Source organism: Eubalaena glacialis, chromosome 2 (genome assembly GCF_028564815.1).
Source record: "Eubalaena glacialis isolate mEubGla1 chromosome 2, mEubGla1.1.hap2.+ XY, whole genome shotgun sequence".
Classification (NCBI taxonomy): domain Eukaryota; kingdom Metazoa; phylum Chordata; class Mammalia; order Artiodactyla; family Balaenidae; genus Eubalaena; species Eubalaena glacialis.
This window is the reverse complement of record NC_083717.1, coordinates 135,487,895-135,505,932: the sequence shown is the minus strand read 5'-3', so window position 1 is coordinate 135,505,932 and position 18,038 is coordinate 135,487,895. Positions and strand designations below refer to the sequence as shown.

The 18,038-nt window shown below is 35.3% G+C and overlaps 1 protein-coding gene across 1 annotated transcript in view; it reads left to right on the top strand.

Moving 5' to 3' along the window:
* FBXO33 (F-box protein 33) overlaps positions 1-17,600 on the top strand; it is a 31,998-nt gene extending 14,398 nt beyond the window's left edge. The window contains exons 2-4 of the mRNA XM_061182482.1: positions 12,282-12,392; positions 12,942-13,627; positions 15,606-17,600. Of these exons, the coding sequence (XP_061038465.1) occupies positions 12,282-12,392; positions 12,942-13,627; positions 15,606-15,877 (1,069 nt within the window). The 3' untranslated portion in view covers positions 15,878-17,600. The remainder of the gene's footprint in view (positions 1-12,281; positions 12,393-12,941; positions 13,628-15,605) is intronic.
* The last annotated feature ends 438 nt before the right edge of the window (positions 17,601-18,038 follow it).

The window sequence follows — 18,038 nt, the reverse complement described above, 5'->3', positions numbered from 1 at the left end:
CAGACAAGAAAAAGAAATGAAAGGAATCCAAGCTGGAAAAGAAGTAGTAAAACTGTCACTGTTTGCAGATGACATGATACTATATATAGAAAATCCTAAAGACACCACCAAAACCTATTAGAACTCATCAATGAATTCAGTAAAGTTGCAGGATACAAAATTAATGTGTAGAAATATGTTGCTTTTTTATATACCAACAATGAACTATCAGAAAGTGAAATTAAGAGAACAATCCCATTTACCATCACATCAGAAAAAATGAAATAACTAGGAATAAATCTAACTAAGGAGGTGAAAGACCTGTATTCCAAAAACTATAAGACATTGATGAAAAACATTGAAAAATGACACAAATAGAAAAATATACCATGCTCATAGATTGGAAGAATCAGTATTGTTACCATGCTACCCAAAGCAATTTACAGATTCAGTGCAATCATTATCAAAATACCAATTACATTTTTCACAGAATTAGAATAAATAGTTCTAAAATTTGTATGGAAACACAAAAGACAATGAATAGCCAAGGCATTCTTGAGAAAGAAGAACAAAGCTGGAAGTGTCACACTCTTTGATTTCAAACTATACTACAAAGCTACAGTACTCAAAACAGTATGGTACTGGTGCAAAAACAGACACATAGATCAATGGAACAAAACAGAAAGCTCAGAAATGAGCCCACACTTATATGATCAACTAACTTACAACAAAGAAGCTAAGAATATACAATGGGAAGACGTATAAAGACAGCCTCTTCAGTGTTGGGAAAACTGGACAGCTACATGCAAAAGAATCAAACTGAACTATTTTTTCACACCATATACAAAAGTAAACTGAAAATGGATTAGAGACTTAAATGTAAGACCTGAAACCATAAAAAGTCTAGAAGAAAAAACATAGTATGCTCTTTGATATCAATCTTAGCAATATTTTTTTGCATATGTTTCCTCAGGCAAGGGAAACAAAAGCAGAAATAAACAAATTGGACTACATCAAACTAAAAAGCTTTTGCACAGCGAAGGAAACTATCAACAAAACAAAAAGGCTGCCAACTAAATAGGAGAAGATATTCACAAATGAGATATCCTATATGGGGTTAATATCCAAAATATACAAAGAATTCATAAAACTCAACATCAGAAAAACAAACAACCCAATTATAAAATGGGCAGAGGAGCAGAACAGACATTTTTCCAAAGAAGACGTACAGATGACCAACAGGTACCTGAAAAATGTTCAACGTCACTAATCATCAGGTAAATGCAAATCAAAACCACAATGAGATATCACCTCACACTTGTCAAAATGGCTCTTATCAAAAAGGCAACAATAACAAGTATTGGCGAGGATATGGAGAAAAGGGAACCCTCCATACACTGTTGGTGGGATTGTAAATTGATGGGGCCACTATGGAAAACAGTATGGAGGTTCCTCAAAAAATTAAAAATAGAACTATGATATGATCCAGCAATTTCATCCCTGGGTAACAATGGTAAAGAAAAAAATTTTTAAGGGTATCGTATATATGTTATATACATACATATGTGTGTATATATGACAACTTATTTTAAAGTTTATAAGAAGAAGCAAAAGATCTAGAATAGCCAAGACAATATTGAAGGAGAAGAACAAAGTCAGAGGACTGAGACTACCTGACTTGAAGACTTACTGTAAACTATACTAATCAAAACTGTGGAATTGATGAAAGTCTAGATAAATAGGTGGAACAGAATAGAGAGCCCAGAAATAGACACACATAAAGTCAACTCATCTTTGACAAAGAAGCAAAGGCAATATAATAGAGAAATATAGTCTTTTCAACAAATAGTGTTGGAACAACTGGACATCCACATTGGGGGAAGAAAAAAAGAATCAAGACACAGACTTTATACGTTTCACAATAATTAGCTCAACTTAGGATCACAGACCTAAGTGTAAAACACAAAACAACTCCTAGAAGATAACAGGAGAAAACTTAGATGATCTAGGGTTTGGTGATAACTTTTTGGATACAATATCAAAGGGATGATCCATGAAAAGAAGAATTGATAAGCTGGACTTCATTAAAATTGAAAATTTCAGTCTGTGAAAGACACTGTCAATGGAACGAAAACCCACAGACTGGGAGAAAATATTCATAAAAGACATCTGTTAAAGGGGTATTGTCCAAAATATACAAAGAGCTCCTAAAGTTCAATAATAATAAAGCAAACAACCCTGTTAAAAAGTGGGCCAAAGACCTTAATAGACATCTCATCAAAGAAGATATATAATTGGCAAATAAGCATGTGAAAAGGTGCTCCACATCATATGTCAAATTAAAACAACGAGACGCCACTACACACCTATTAGAATGACCAAAATCCAGAACACTGACAACACCAAATGCTGATGAGGATGTGGAGCAACAGGAACTCTCATTCACTGTTTGTGGGAATGCAAAATGGTACAGCCACTTTGAAAGACAGTTTGGCAGTTTCTTACACCACTAATTCTCCTCCTACCATATGATCCAAAAATCATGCTCCTACCCAAAGGAGTTAAAAACTTTTTTTGTCCACACAAAACCCAGCACACATGTTTATAGCAGCTTTGTTTATAATTGCCAAAACTTGGAAACATCCAAGATGCCCTTAAGTAGGTGAATGGATAAATAATCTGTGGTATGTCCAGCCAGTGAAATAATATTCAGCAGCAGAAAAAAAAAAATGACCTGTCAAGCCGTGAAAAGACATGGAGGAAACTTAAATGCATATTAGCAAGTGAAAGAAGCCAGTCTAAAAAGGATATATACTGAATGGTTCCAACTATATAACATTCTGGAAAAGACAAAACTATGGAGACAGTAAAAATATCAGCAGTTGCCAAGGGCTAGAGGGAATAGAGAGAGAACTAGGTGGAGCACAGAGGATTTTTTAGGGTGGTGAAGCTTTTCTGAATGATGCTGTAGTGATGTATACATGTTATTTTGCGTTTGTCCAAACTCATAGAAGGTACAGCATGGAGAGTGAACTGTAATGTGAACTATGGGCTTTGGATAATATTGATGTTTAAATGTAAATTCATCAATTGTAACAAATATACCACTTTGGTGGGGGATGTTGATAATGGGAGGTTATGTGTGTATGGAAGTAGGGGGTATAAACCTGAGAAATCTGTACTTTCTGATCAATTTTGCCATGAATCTAAAATTACTTTAAAAATAAAAAAAGATGTGTATATATGTTTGAAATTCTTCTCTAAAAGATGATTAGATCCATAAAGCATCTTCTGATAGTTTGTTTTCAGAGAATTAAACTTAGTATACCAAAGCATGATTAGCCTTGATATTGTTTATATCGCAGCCAACTTTGTGTATTAGTCCATGACATGAGAATTATCTTGGTTTTATTTGAAGAAAATACGGGATTTTAAAATACCAGGATTTAACTAGCCTGCATTCTTAATAGACAAAAGAAATTTATAAATTCCACATGCTTTCCACCCACTTCCCAACTTGAATCTGAAACAAATTACTCTCTATTTCAGCAGTACTCCTTTGCATTTATGATTATTTTCATATGTGAAGGGCTTCTGACTCAGAAGCAAGAAGATTCTTCATTAAAAAGAAAATAGGGGGGGCTTCCCTGGTGGCGCAGTGGTTAAGAATCCGCCTGCCAATGCAGGGGACGCGGGTTCGAGCCCTGGTCCCGGAAGATCCCACATGCCGCGGAGCAGCTGGGCCCGTGAGCCACAATTACTGAGCCTGCGCGTCTGGAGCCTGTGCTCCACAACAAGAGAGGCCGCGATAGTGAGAGGCCCGCGCACTGCGATGAAGAGTGGCCCCCACTTGCCACAACTGGAGAAAGCCCTCGCACAGAAACGAAGACCCAACACAGCCATGAATAACTAAATAAATTAAAAAAAAAACAAAAAAAAACAAAAAAGAAAATAGGGGGACTTCCCTGGTGGTCCAGTGGTAAGGACGTCACCTTCCAATTCAGGGGGTGAGGGTTCGATCCCTGATCGGGGAGCTAAGATCCCACATGCCTCACAGCCAAAAAACCAAAACATAAAACAGAAGCAATATTGTAACAAATTCAATAAAGACTTTAAAAATGGTCCACTTCAAAAAAAATCTTTAAAAAAAAAGAAAATAGGAAATAATTAAGACTTCCATTATTAAATTAATCTTATACCAGGTTATCTGTGAAATAATCCAACAAAGTAAATGAAATTTGCCCATTTGCTTAGAGTTTTACTTGGTATTTATGTAGGTTTTACAGGAAAATACAAATATAAATTATCCTTAGAGAATCCTAAATTGAAATCACCCTGGGAGCTAGTATGAACAGTACCAAAAAAAAAAGTGCCAAATTTAGGAGGCCTTATTATTTATTTATTTATTTATTTATTTATTTATTTATTTATTTATTTATTTTTGTTGCTGTGCACCGGCTTTCTCTAGTTGTGGTGAGCGGGGGCTACTCTTTGTTGCGGTACGTGGGCTTCTCATTGCAGTGGCTTCTCTTGTTGCAGAGCACAGGCTCTAGGCGCGTGGGCTTCAGTAGTTGTGGCATGTGGGCTCACTAGTTGTGGCTCGCAGGCTCTAGAGTGCAGGCTCAGTAGTTGTGGTGCACGGGCTTAGTTGCTCCGCAGCATGTGGGATCTTTCTGGACCAGGGCTTGAACCCGTTTTCCCCTGCATTGGCATGCGGACTCTTAACCACTGAGCCAGCAGGGAAGTACCTAAGAGGCCTTAGTTTCTTTGAGCGGTTAACTGAGCAGACAGACAGTCCAGCACTTTTGTGAAGAAAAGGTTGGGCTAGAATATTTTGAGGATGATTAAACACTATATATATATGACAAAGTTCTTTAAGAATTTCCAAAGTAAAGCATTTTAACTTTCACCAGAAACGGGGAAACTCATGGAATTTATGGGTTTTTGTTTTGGTTTCGGTTTCGGTTTTGGTTTTTGACAGGTTTGACTTAGGTTGATTAAAAAGTAGCATTTCTGATAGAAAAGTCTTTTTCTTAGAATTTGAAGGCTTGCCAACAAAATTGACAAACACTCAACACTCTAGGCCCAAAATAAATTAGGTATTGGTCCTAACATAAATGTACTTAAATTTTGCTTCTTCTTTTACTACTTTTGTGTTAATCTTTATAGTAATCTCTGTCATTAGCCAATAGCTGCTTGTTTTTTCTTAACTTACAGAGAGAAGTAGTTCTTAGAACTTGGCAGTTGTGAGAAGGGGTATACATTCGTAAATGTGGTTAGTATTACATTTTAAGTGTGGACGGGTCATGTATGTAAGTCTAGAGTTTTTGTTGTTTTTGTTGTTTTACTGTTGTGTTTTTTTAACATCCCCATAGGACTCTAGGCGTAGGTCAATGGTTCCTGATCTTTTTTGGTTAATCTTTGAGGAGCTGATGAAAGCTAGTAATCCTTCTCCAGAAAGTACACATAAACACAATGTTTTGCCAACAGTTTCTAGGTTGGACTTCAGCTTCAGAGCCTATAAATCCTTGTTTTTGTATCATTTGGATGTATTTATTTATGTAATATTGGGGGGGTATTTTTTTATATTTTAAAAAAAATTTTATCGGAGTGTAGTTGATTTACAATGTTGTGTTAATTTCAGGTGTACAGCAAAGTGATTCAGTATCCATATACATATATTCATTTCAGATTCTTTACTTATATAGGTTATTACAGGATATTGAGTAGAGTCCCCTATACTATACAATAGGTCTTTATTGGTTATCTATTTTATATATAATTGTGTATGTTAATCCCAAGCCCCTAATTTATCCTTCTGCCCGATGTTTCCCCTTTGGTAACCATAAATTTGTTTTCAAATCTGAATCTGTTTCTGTTCTGTAAATAAGTTCTTTTGTATCATTTTTTAATTGGATTCCACATATGACTGATACCATCATACTTCATTTCGTATAATAATCTTTAGGTCCATCCATGTTGCTGCAAATGGCATTATTTCATTCTTTTTTATGCCTGAGTAATACTCCATTGTATATATGTACTATATCTTCTTTTTCTATTCATTTGTCAGTGGACATTTAGATTCCTCCCATGTCTTGGCTATTGTAAATAGTGCTGCAGTGAACACTGGGGTGCATGTATCTTTTCGAAGTAAGGTTTTTCTCCAGACATATGCCCAGGAGTGGGACTGCTGGATCATATGGTAGCTCTATTTTTAGTTTTTTAAAGTAATCTCCATACTGTTCTCCATAGTGGTTGTACCTATTTACATTCCCACCAACAGTGTAGGAGGGTTCCTTTTTCTCGACACCCTCTCCAGCATTTATTATTTGTAGATTTTTTAATGATGGCCATTCTGGCTGGTGTGAGGTGGTACCTCATTGTAGTTTTGATTTGCATTTCTCTAATAATTAGCGATGTTGAGCATCTTTTCATGTGCCCCTTAACCATCTGTATGTCTTCTTTGGAGAAATGTCTATTTAGGTCTTCTGCCCATTTTTTGATTGGATTGTTGCCTTTTTGATATTGAGCTGTATGAGCTGTTTGCATATTTTGGAAATTAAACCCTCGTGGGTCGCATCATTTGCAAATATTTTCTCCCATTCTGTGGGTTGTCTTTTCGTTTTGTTTATAGTTTCCTTTGCTGTGCAAAAGCTTTTGAGTTTAATTAGGTCCCATTTGTTTATTTTTGTTTTCATTTCCATTATTCTAGGAGATGGATCCAAAAAATATTGCTGCAATTTATGTCAAAGAGCATTCTGCCTATGTTTTCCTCTAAGAGTTTTATAGTATCCAGTCTTACATGTAGGTCTTTAATCCATTTTGAGTTTATTTTTGTATACGGTATTAGAGAATGATCTAATTTCATTCTTATACATGTAGCTGTCCATTTTCCCCAGCACCACTTACTGAATAGACTGTCTTTTCTCCATTGTATATTCTTGCCTCCTTTGTCTTCAATTAGGTGACCATAGGTGTGTAGGTTTATCTCTGGACTGTCTGTCGTGTTCCATTGATCTATATTTCTGTTTTTGTGCCAGCACCATACTGTTTTGTTTACTGTAGCTTTGTAGTATAGTCTGAAGTCAGGGAGCCTGATTCCTCCAGCTCTGTTCTTCTTCCTCAAGATTGCTTTGGCTATACAGGGTCTTTTGTGTTTCCATACAAATTTTAAAATTTTTTGTTCTAGTTCTGTGAAAAATGCCATGAGTAGTTTGACACGGATTGCATTGAATCTATAGATTGCCTTGGGTAGTATGATCATTTTAACCATGTTAATTCTTCCAGTCCAAGGACACAGTATATCTTTCCATCTGTTTGTGTCATCTTCAGTTTCTTTCAACAGCTCCTTATAGTTTTCAGAGTACAGGCCTTTTGACTCCTTAGGTAGGTTTATTCCTAAGTATTGTATTTTTTTTCATGTGATAGTAAATGGGATTGTTTCCTTACTTTCTTTTTCTGCTATTTCATTGTTAGTGTATAGAAATGCAACAGATTTCTGTATATTAATTTTGTATCGTACAACTTTACTGAATTCATTAATTCTTAGAAAGGTACAATCTCCCAACTGAACTAGGAAGAAATAGAAAATATGAACAGACCAATTACCAGTATTGAAACTGATTCAGTAATTTAAAGACCCTCAACAAACAAAAGTCCAGGACCAGATGGCCTCACAAGTGAATTCTACCAAACATTTAGAGAAGAGTTAACACCTATCCTCTGAAACTATTCCAAAAAATTGCAGAGGAAGGAACTCTTCCAAACTCATTCTGTGAGGCCACCATCACCATAATACCAAAAATCAGACAAAGGTATCACACAAGAAAAGAGAACTACAGGCCAATATCACTGATGAACATAGATGCAAAAATCCTCAGCAAAACACTAGCAAAATAACTCCAACAATACATTAAAAGTATCATACAGCATGATCAAGTGGGATTTGTCCCAGGGATGCAAGGATTTTTCAATATCCACAAATCAATCGGTGTCATACACCACATTAACAAATTGAAGAATAAAAACCATATGATCGTCTCAATAGATGCAGAAAAAGGTTTTGATAAAATTCAACATTCATTTATGAAAAAAAAAAAAAACCTCTCCAGAAAGTGGGCATAGAGGGAACATACCTCAACACAATAGAGGCCATATATGACAGAGCCACAGCTAGCAGCTTGGAAACCCTTTCCAGGCCATTATCTGAGGCAGTCATAGTGCTCATCTCATTTTATTCCATCCTTCAGTGATCACAGTCCTATATTATTTATTGTCCAGTGTGTGAAAACAGTTGTCTCACATATTTTGTCCACTTTTCTTGTTGTTTACGGTGGGAAGGCAGTTCTTGTAGCTGTTTAATCCTTTGTGGAAGAAAAGCTTCTCACACATGTGTTTTAATACCACAAAGGACAGTGTTAATGGTTATACAGTGGTAATTAATGGAAACTGGGTTGGAAGGAGAAAAATACTAAGATTGTGTGACTTGTTTAGGACTCTCTGAATATTATTAGAAATTGAATGTGATATCTTTATTTTCTACTTTATATAAAAACTTGTTCTCCAAAAATATTCTTTTAGATACAAGGTCTTAAATTTTCCTTTCTAGAAGAGGTTATCAACTTCTGCTCTGGGAAGCAAATCAACCTCTTTATAATTCATGGATGTGGTGGCAACTTCAGAATAAAGAAAGAGTAAAAGGGAAAATACTTTAAAAGCAGTCATAATTATATATATAGCAGTGTACTTTTGGAGTCTGATATGGTAGCCATGCTCTCAGGAACAGTTTTATAACCTTTTTTTAAATGGGAAAAAGGATCTAAGTAGGTGTCTTCCTTTGAAATGTTTTTAAGAATACAGTTTCTTTGGTAATCATATGGAAAGTTCATTAGGTTTTTTAGAGTGATTAAATTTTTTTTAAAATCAAGAAAATATTAGAGTTTTTCCATTAGCAATCCTTCTAATATTTTCCTTGACAAGTTCTACATTGGTTATTTTATAACCTTTTCCCATTTACCAGTATGATTCTTAATGCTTTTGTTCTTGATTTATGTGGAGTCCTCTTATATCTTAAATAATGACTGTAGCATTTGTTACAAATTTTTTTCTCATTATGTTGGTTTGCCATTTTTAGTATACTATTAAATATCAAGGTTTTTATTTATATATAGTCAAAGTTTTACTTCTTCCTTTCTGATTTATTCTATTATTTCTAGGCTTAGAAAGCCTTATCTCAGAAATTAGATTAAAATTCATTACATTTTCATGTACTTTTCATGTACGGTTTTACCTTGACTTTTTAGTATGTAATAATATTTCTGCAAATTATTTTGGTCTGTTGAGTCAGAATTGGCTCTAATTTGATTTTTCTCCAAAACTGCTAATCACTTATCCCAATGCCATTTATTAAATATGCCTTTCCCTATTGATTTGTAATACCTTCTTTATCATTTATTAAAGTCTTTCATGTAATGGTCTATTTTTAGCCATCTGTTCTATTCCATTGACTTGTCTTCCTGTTTTTCTGCTAATACCAATACTGGTTTTGATATTGTTGGTCACACAGTATGCTTCACTATCTGGTATGAAAGTCCTTCATCCTTCCCTATCTTGCTAATCAAGAGCCACATCCATTCTCCTCTACCTTTGCCTCTTATTTGGAGGCTTTTATGTATTCTCTAGTCTCTTGTGTTACTCCTTTTCATAGCATATTTTTAAAAATATTTGTATCCACTATCTCTATTTCTAAACATCCAATCTGACCTCTTCTCATCACACTGTACAAAATAACTTCCATTCTGATCACCATATTGCTAAGCCAAAGGGACATGTCTAGTCCTCATCTTATGAGACCTCATGACTCTGCTGTTGATCACTTTATTCTCTGTAAAATACTTATCCCTTGGTTTCTGTGACTTCCATATTTCTGGCATTTCTCCAACTTCTGACCTCTTCTTTTGAGCCTCATCCTTCTCTAATTATTGGAATTCCTCATAACTGAAATTTTTTCCTGCTTTTCTTCTCATTTATGCTCTTTTCCTAAGCCCCATTCCCCCCATCCATGACTTCAATTATCATCCAGATAACTGCTCAGTTCTAGAACTGGAATAGCCTACTTGACATCTTAACTTGACTATCTTAAAGGCACTCAAGCTCAACATGTGCAAAATAGAACTCATAATCTAACTATTCTACCACCTCACCTCCACCCCATAAGCCCCCCAAAACCCTAATTAATTTCTGATTCATTTCTATGAATCCTTGTCTGAATGAAAAGCTCTACCAGCTATGCCATTCCACAACCTCAAAAATTTAAGAGTTATTCTTGACTTCTCTCTCCCTCACCCCTTTATAGCTAATCCAGGACCTTTTCCTGTCCATTTTAGTAACTAAATATAGTTTTGAGACTGTCCTTTTTCTTCACCTCTACCACTAAAAATCCAGTTCAAGATACCATTTTTTATCTCTATTACTAAAATACTCTCTTAACCAGTCTCCCCACTTAGACTCTGCCTCCTGCCAGGCTATACCAATGCTACGGCAATATTTTCCAGACACAAATTTAATCATTATTATTTCCTGCTTAAAATCATTTGGGGGCATCTCATTATTTTGAGGGCAAAAACCAGAAATTTTTATTTAGCATATAACTCAGTCCACCTCTACAACCTCATTTCACTTTGTGTTCACGCCCTCAGTATTCTAGATTTCTTTCCTTGAGTGTCTCAAGCTCACTTTGTTCCTTTCAACTTCAGGGGCTCTGCATATGCTTTTCCTTTTCCCTACAACAGCCTCTCCTCATGCTCCTTCTCCTGGTTAGCTCCCACATTTCCTTCAGGTCCCATTTTTCATCAGTTTATTTAGGGAAGCCTTTTCTGACTTACACAGTGTCAGATACCCCCATTAAGATGTGACACCATGTGCTTGTCCTTCACAGCGCTTGATCCCTGTCCTGTCTCTGATGGAGCACACAGTGCCTGGTACTTAGTAGGCCCTAAGAGAAAACTTGGTTGAATGCATAAATGAATTAATGATTATTCTTCTAGCTAAGCTTTAGAATCATCAGCCTTTTTAGTGAAACTAAGGCTATTAATTTGGGAAAATGTGACATACTATCAAGAAATGTTATCTTTCGTTTACTTAAATCTTCTTTTGTCACTCTTGTGGATTATACATTTCTCATTAAAGTTATCCCAAACTTCTGTGTTACAGATGTAATCTCTAGTGGTTATGTTATAAAGGAAACAGCAGACCCAAAATGGAGTCACTTATGCTAAACCCTGTGTCACCAAACTAAGACTTAATACCTAGCACAATTGCAGTTTCAGTCTACCCCAGGAATGTAACAGTCAACCTGGTCAGCATTAGTAAGGTAATCTGCCCTATAGGCCCTTCAGTTCCCTTTAGGAAGGTGACCATTGCCTGCAACAGTACATTATTTGCTAATAATTTACTTTTTCTGCCCCCTTTCCACCTTTAAAAGCCTTTCCTTTTCTCAGCTCTGCAGAGCTCCTTTCTATTTGCTACATAGGATGCTGCCTGATTCATGAATCTTTTAATAACCAATTTGATCTTTAAATTTACTCAGTTGAATTTTTGTTGTTTAACCATTATTATTAGCATTTAGGAATTTTTAATCTTTATCCTGTAATCAACTTTCTCCTACTTTATTTAGAATTTTAGTATTAGAAAAATATGTTTTGTAGCTAAAGTTATTAAAATTGAAAGATTTTTACATAGTTTTTTTTTTTTTTTTTTTTGATAAGCTATACATTTGGTCATAAAACTGGGGAAGGTTCTCTAGATTTTAGTTAAAGAATATTTCTTACTGAGACGATATCTCCAGGGCAGTGCCCCACCCTTGAGCATTTAACACACTAAGTTAACTGGTTTGGGGAAATTTTATATTACAGTTAACATATATATAAAACTTAGAGCTTAAATAGTTCTTTCATGTGTCATTTTGTTATTTATTCATCCCTAAACCTTAAAGGTAACTATTATTATTACTGATAAAGAATTGAGTCCCAGAGACTTTAAGAAGACTTTTCCCTGGTCACTGAAACATTGAGTTCCTGAACTAATTGTTATGGCTCATTCTTTAAAGCTTATGCTATTTCTCTTGTATCACATTGCTTTTCATTGTATGTTAAAAGCAATCTGAAAGTACTTAATTGGATTCTAAATGAGTTACAAGATAGAAACATCTCTAGAATATCCCTTCTGCTTATTTTTATTTTTAACATTTATATTTTTATGTTAATTATTTAGACAATTACTTTAAATTACTTTTCTTGTAGGAACCTCCAGAAGTTTAGCCTTTTTGGAGACATAAGCGTTCTACAGCAGCAAGGAAGTTTGTCAAATACATACCTCAGCAAGGTGGACCCTGATGGCAAAAAAATTAAACAGTAAGTTATATAGTTAGTTAGTGGAAAGGGACTCATATTAATAACAATTTCAGTTTTTTTCTGAAAAATTAGAAGATACAATCAGAAGAGTAATGATACTTGTTTCTGAAAAGAACATCTACCCTGGAAATGTCTTAACTATGAAATCCAGTGATCAATACATGCCATTCCATGTCATAAATCTTTCAGACATATCAAAGAATTTACTGGGTAATTATTGCTATTTAAGACTGTTATTACTCTACTTGTCTTTGCTATAACATAAATTGTAAATCATCAGTCTTTTCTACCATACTGGTGTAAAATGCTCCTTTACTTGAAGAACATATTTCTATATGTTTAATGTATCTATTTGTTTAATACTTCTTATTCGTTATATTTTTATGTGAATTTTAATGATAATATTACTTGTGGGTTGAACAGAAATTAACTAATGAGAGAAAATGGATCTCAACATTGTATGCCATTTAATTCCCTATTTTCAAAAATCAGTGTTAAAGGTTAGAGCTAAGTCTTAACAGGATCGTGTGGCATGTGTTTTCCTTACAGAATTCAGCAGCTGTTTGAAGAAATACTTAGTAATAGTAGGCAACTGAAGTGGCTGTCTTGTGGGTTTATGCTGGAAATAGTAACCCCAACATCACTGTCATCTCTCTCAAACTCTATTGCCAACACCATGGAGCACCTGAGTTTACTGGACAACAATATTCCTGGTAACAGCACCCTTATCACCGCAGTAGAACTGGAGCAATTCGTGAATCTACGCTCACTTGCCCTGGATTTCTGTGACTTTACAGCTGAGATGGCAAGAGTCTTAACCGATAACAACCATGTGCCTTTGCAGCGACTTTCTCTCCTGGTCCACAATGTTTCCGTGATGCACAAGTCTCTGGACAACATGCCAAATGATGAGCATTGGAAAGCCTTGTCAAGAAAGAGCACCAACCTCCGGGTCTATATAATGGCTTTTGATATCAAGAGTGAAGATATGTTAAAGATTCTGAAACCCAATATACCACTAGAGAGGATTCATTTTGACAGCTACATCACTTGTGTTTCAGGAGCTATTGTTGATCTTATATCTAGGCAGTATGACAAGTTCCTCACTCATTTTATATTAATGAATGATGTGATTGACACGTCTGGTTTTCCAGATCTTAGTGACAACCGAAATGAAGATCCGTTGGTTTTATTAGCATGGAGGTGCACAAAGCTCTCTCTTCTGGCAATTCATGGTAGGTGATTTTTGTTCACTATAATTTGATATTGCTATTACACCTAAAACATTTTATACCAGTAAAAAGATAACACTGGCATTTATACGGTCAAGAACTCTTATTAACAAGTTGATATACAGATTTTTATACTTTCTAACGTGTATAAGATATACCACTTTTACAAGTGGAAAGTCATATTTTACCCTAAGTGTAGTGTTTTGTTCCAGCTCTCATGTTACTTTTTTCTTTTACCATGTGATTGATGGTATTCACAAAAATGGCATTTGAAATTATCTAAGAAAATATACATACATATCCACCTGCAGTAGATATATTTCTTCCTCTAATCATAAGAGCTCTTAAAAATATAACACAGAAGGAAGAAGAAAGTATGATTTCTTTCATGCTCACTGCCTCATCTTCTAGATTCTAGGTATCAACATGTTAATTTGTACAGTATTTTTTAAATGATGGTTCTGTTGGCTGGGATATGTTCTTTTCTTACTGGCGGGCCTGTCATCTTACTGTGAACTGTTTTCATTTGGAGAGCATTCCTCTTCTTACAAGTTAGAAGAACATATTACTTCCTTTCTGTAACTTACAAGACATTTACAGAATACAAAATAGGAAGTCTCTATGAACATCTTAAACATACTTTATTATCTCTGTTTCATTATTTTTGAATTAATCTTTTAGCTGCATTTGAGTGGGAGTATATCTTGCTTTTCAAGTTTTGCTTTATAATTTGGCCAGTCATCAGAGGTAATAGCAAAGAATAGATCAATATTGAAGGTAATAAGTAAATTAGGATTTTTTTATAGGATGAAGAAATGGCAGGTTATTTAAAATTAATTTAAGCCAGTCTTTTTAAACATTCTTTTTTTTTTTTTTTGGCTGTGCCACGAGGCTTGTGGGATCTTAGTTCCCCAACCAGGAATCGAACCCGGACTCTGGCAGTGAAAGTGCCAAGTCCTAACCACTGCACCACCAGAGAATTCCCTAAAGCTTTTTTCTTTTATTAAGAAGTAAAATGTTAGCTACAGCTAAAGCTCCTCCATCTATTCAACTTTATTCCTTTCCAGAGGTAACCACTATTCTAAAGTTAGTACCCATCATTCCCATAACTGTTTTATACTTTACATATTTGCTACTGACAATTAACAATTTATCTTTAAAGTGTCAGTTTATAACTTTGGACTGTGAAGCACCATAGGTAGGAGATGACTTTTACTAATGAAAAATACCAGTTTACTATGTATTGTTTTGTTTTTTTAATTTTTATTATTTTATTTATTTATTTTTGGCTGCATTGGGTCTTTGTTGCTGCACGTGGGCTTTCTCTAGTTGCAGCGAGCAGGGGCTACTCTTCGTTGCGGTGCACGGTCTTCTCATTACAGTAGCTTCTCTTGTTGCCGAGCACGGGCTCTAGGCGCGCGGGCTCAGTAGCTGTGGCTCGTGGGCTCAGTAGTTGTGGCTCGCAGGCTCTAGAGTGCAGGCTCAGTAGTTGTGGCGCATGAGCTTAGTTGCTCTGCGGCACGTGGGATCCTCCTGGACCAGGGCTTCAACCCATGTCCCCTGCATTGGCAGGAGGATTCTCAACCACTATGCCACCAGGGAAGTCCCCTATGTATTGTTAATAGATACATATATATGAAATAAAAATTTGTTTTTTGATACGACACTGTCAAAAGCTATAAAATGATACTTTAAACTTTAAATGTCTTCAGTTTTACTAACTGAAATGATATCAGAATACGATTACGGCACCTATCTGTTCACCAGCCACAGTAATATTCTTGGAGACAGTATCAAGCTTCTAGTCTTTTTTTCCCTGAGCTAAGCAATCATACGTCCTTTCAAATTTCAGCATATTTTTAAAGGCAAAGGACCCCCAAAGTGGTAAGTGAGATACAAATTTGTGGAAAAGACTAACTTATAAAACAGACAAAATAAAATGCAAGGAAATGACAGTGCTTCTCTTTTGCTTATTTTTAAGGTTACACAGTGTGGGCACACAACCTCATTGCCATTGCTCGTCTTCGTGGCTCTGATCTAAAAGTACTTGAAGTCACTGAAGAAAGCATTGATTTTGACCAAGGTGAACTGGCCGACCAGGATGTGGATCCAGTACATAACCTTATTGAGCAGGTATCCCTGGGCCTAGGTCAACCTTGGCACGCGATCATGGACATCGAATCACTCAGTGTCTTCACTGAACCAAATCGTCATTTTTACAGAGAGATGCAAAGCTTCAGCGAAGACATTTAGCTTTTTTTAAATGTACAATTCCTGTGGTTACATATGCAAGTAGGGTTCTATTATGGTTTTTTTTTTCAGTAGTGTGAATTAATCCCTTTGTGCTGTGTTTAATCAGTATTAGCTTTCTAGAATTATATATGTATATTCTACTTCTTGATCAAAGAACGTAGTCAGGTATTGGTTTAGAAGTTCAAAGTGACAATGTATAGGGCTTTCACGGTTAATGGACTTGTTACCAAACCTTAAGAATATACAACCGAAGGTTGTCTGAGGTTGCTGGCTAACTTTATTTTTCACTGAGTTACTCTGCCTTTTGATGTTTTTATTCTTTGTGTGTCAGAGCTCAGGAGCCAAAATATTTTTATACATATATAGATATATATCCATAGCCTGGTGGATTTGTATGCAATACACTGCATTCATTCATTGTGTGATAGCATATCATTAATTTTTCTTTGAAATGGAAGGAGGGAGGATAATACAATCCCAAATGAGTTATCTTTAACAGAAAAGCCAAGACTTTAACTTTCATTACATATATAATAGTTGATATCACCAATTACCATTCTCAATTTTGTATAGTACTAGGTTAGAACATTGCTTAATCCTTTTTTAAATGCATTTACATAAACAAATACTCAAATTATTGGATTTTTTTAAACTATATCTGACATAATTTAATTCATCAATTACATCATACATTCAAGTTAGCTTTTTAGCCAAGATTTCAAATAGTGGAGGAAGAAAGAAACAATATTCCAGGGTAAAACCTCCTAAATGAATATCAAAACACAGAGTTTGTAAACACACATGCTTGCAAACAAACATTAGTCGTGAAATCCCTAGCAACAAGTCACTGGATTTTTCTCTGTCAGCGCGCGTGTCAGCTGCCAAAGAATAGATTTAACTGAAGAAGTGCCCACATGCTGGCAGGGGCTGGCCCACTCTGGTCAGCCAGATACTGCTAGATTGTAATATTTAAGGTCGAATTTCGACCTGTGGTACACAGCTGTGCTGTGGCTCAGTCAGCAACCTCAGAACTCTGAAAAACAAAAAAAAAACAAAACAAAAAAAAAAAAAGAAAAAAAAACCATGCACCTGTTTCACTGTGAATAGTGAATGTAAAGGAAAGAAAGGAAAAACTGAAAGCTTGTTCTATCACAGGTATGAGCTGCTATGATACATGAAGAACATTCCATGAAGTATGTTTTAAAACCTTGTTATATCTGAGAGGCTTTAAAAGCCGACTTAACTGTTTCAGGGCAACCGCGGTACAGACGTGGTCTCTGTGAGACTTCCACCTGACCCCAGTTTTAAGTGGTACGAATGTTGTGCATTTAATGTTAAAGGACAGTCTGCAATAATAAAGTAAGTAGCCAACGTGGGTGCCCAGCAGTGCTGAGACCTGGCTGCTCTAGTGTAAGCTTTGGAAACACAATTTATGCAACAAATGTCCAGATATGATTCTATTTATGGAAAAAGTTTATATGTATTTTACAAATGGTTTTACCATCTTATATTAAAATGACCTTTTGACAGGTGTGCACTGTTTTGTCTCCAGTGAGCACATACCATGCGGATTTTATATGTACATCAGTAGTGTGAATCCACTGGCACAGTGTGTGTAAATGCCAGATGTGGTGAGATTTTATCTTATAAATGTGATCAGATAAAATAACTCCTGACAGAAACTGTAAGGAAACCAGCTGAATGTTTGACCTGATGACTGATGTTGTATGGTTTATGTTAAATGTATATTCTTTTAATCAATGAATAAAGCATTAAAAAGTGATCACTGTAACATTTTATTGTTCATGAAGCATGAAAACCTTTAGTGTTAAATAAACTGCAGTAATTCTTATAATGTGTATAATCATGTTAGCTCCTATTGTATTCTGATGCAGCAAAGCTTAAATTTGAGAATATATCATAAAACCTATAGGCAGAATAATTATTTGGAGGGTTTTAATTTTTTTAACTCACTCACTATGGCAAAACATAAGCTTAAAAGCAAACAACAGACTGTTTAGCACAAAATCCAAGTGTATTATGCATTTAGAGTACATTGTTGATATTGTAAAACTTAATTTATAGACTATAGGAACTTCTTATTTTTAAAAATTCCTCTACTGGATGAAAAAAGGACTTCAGTATGCCAGTACTAAATAGT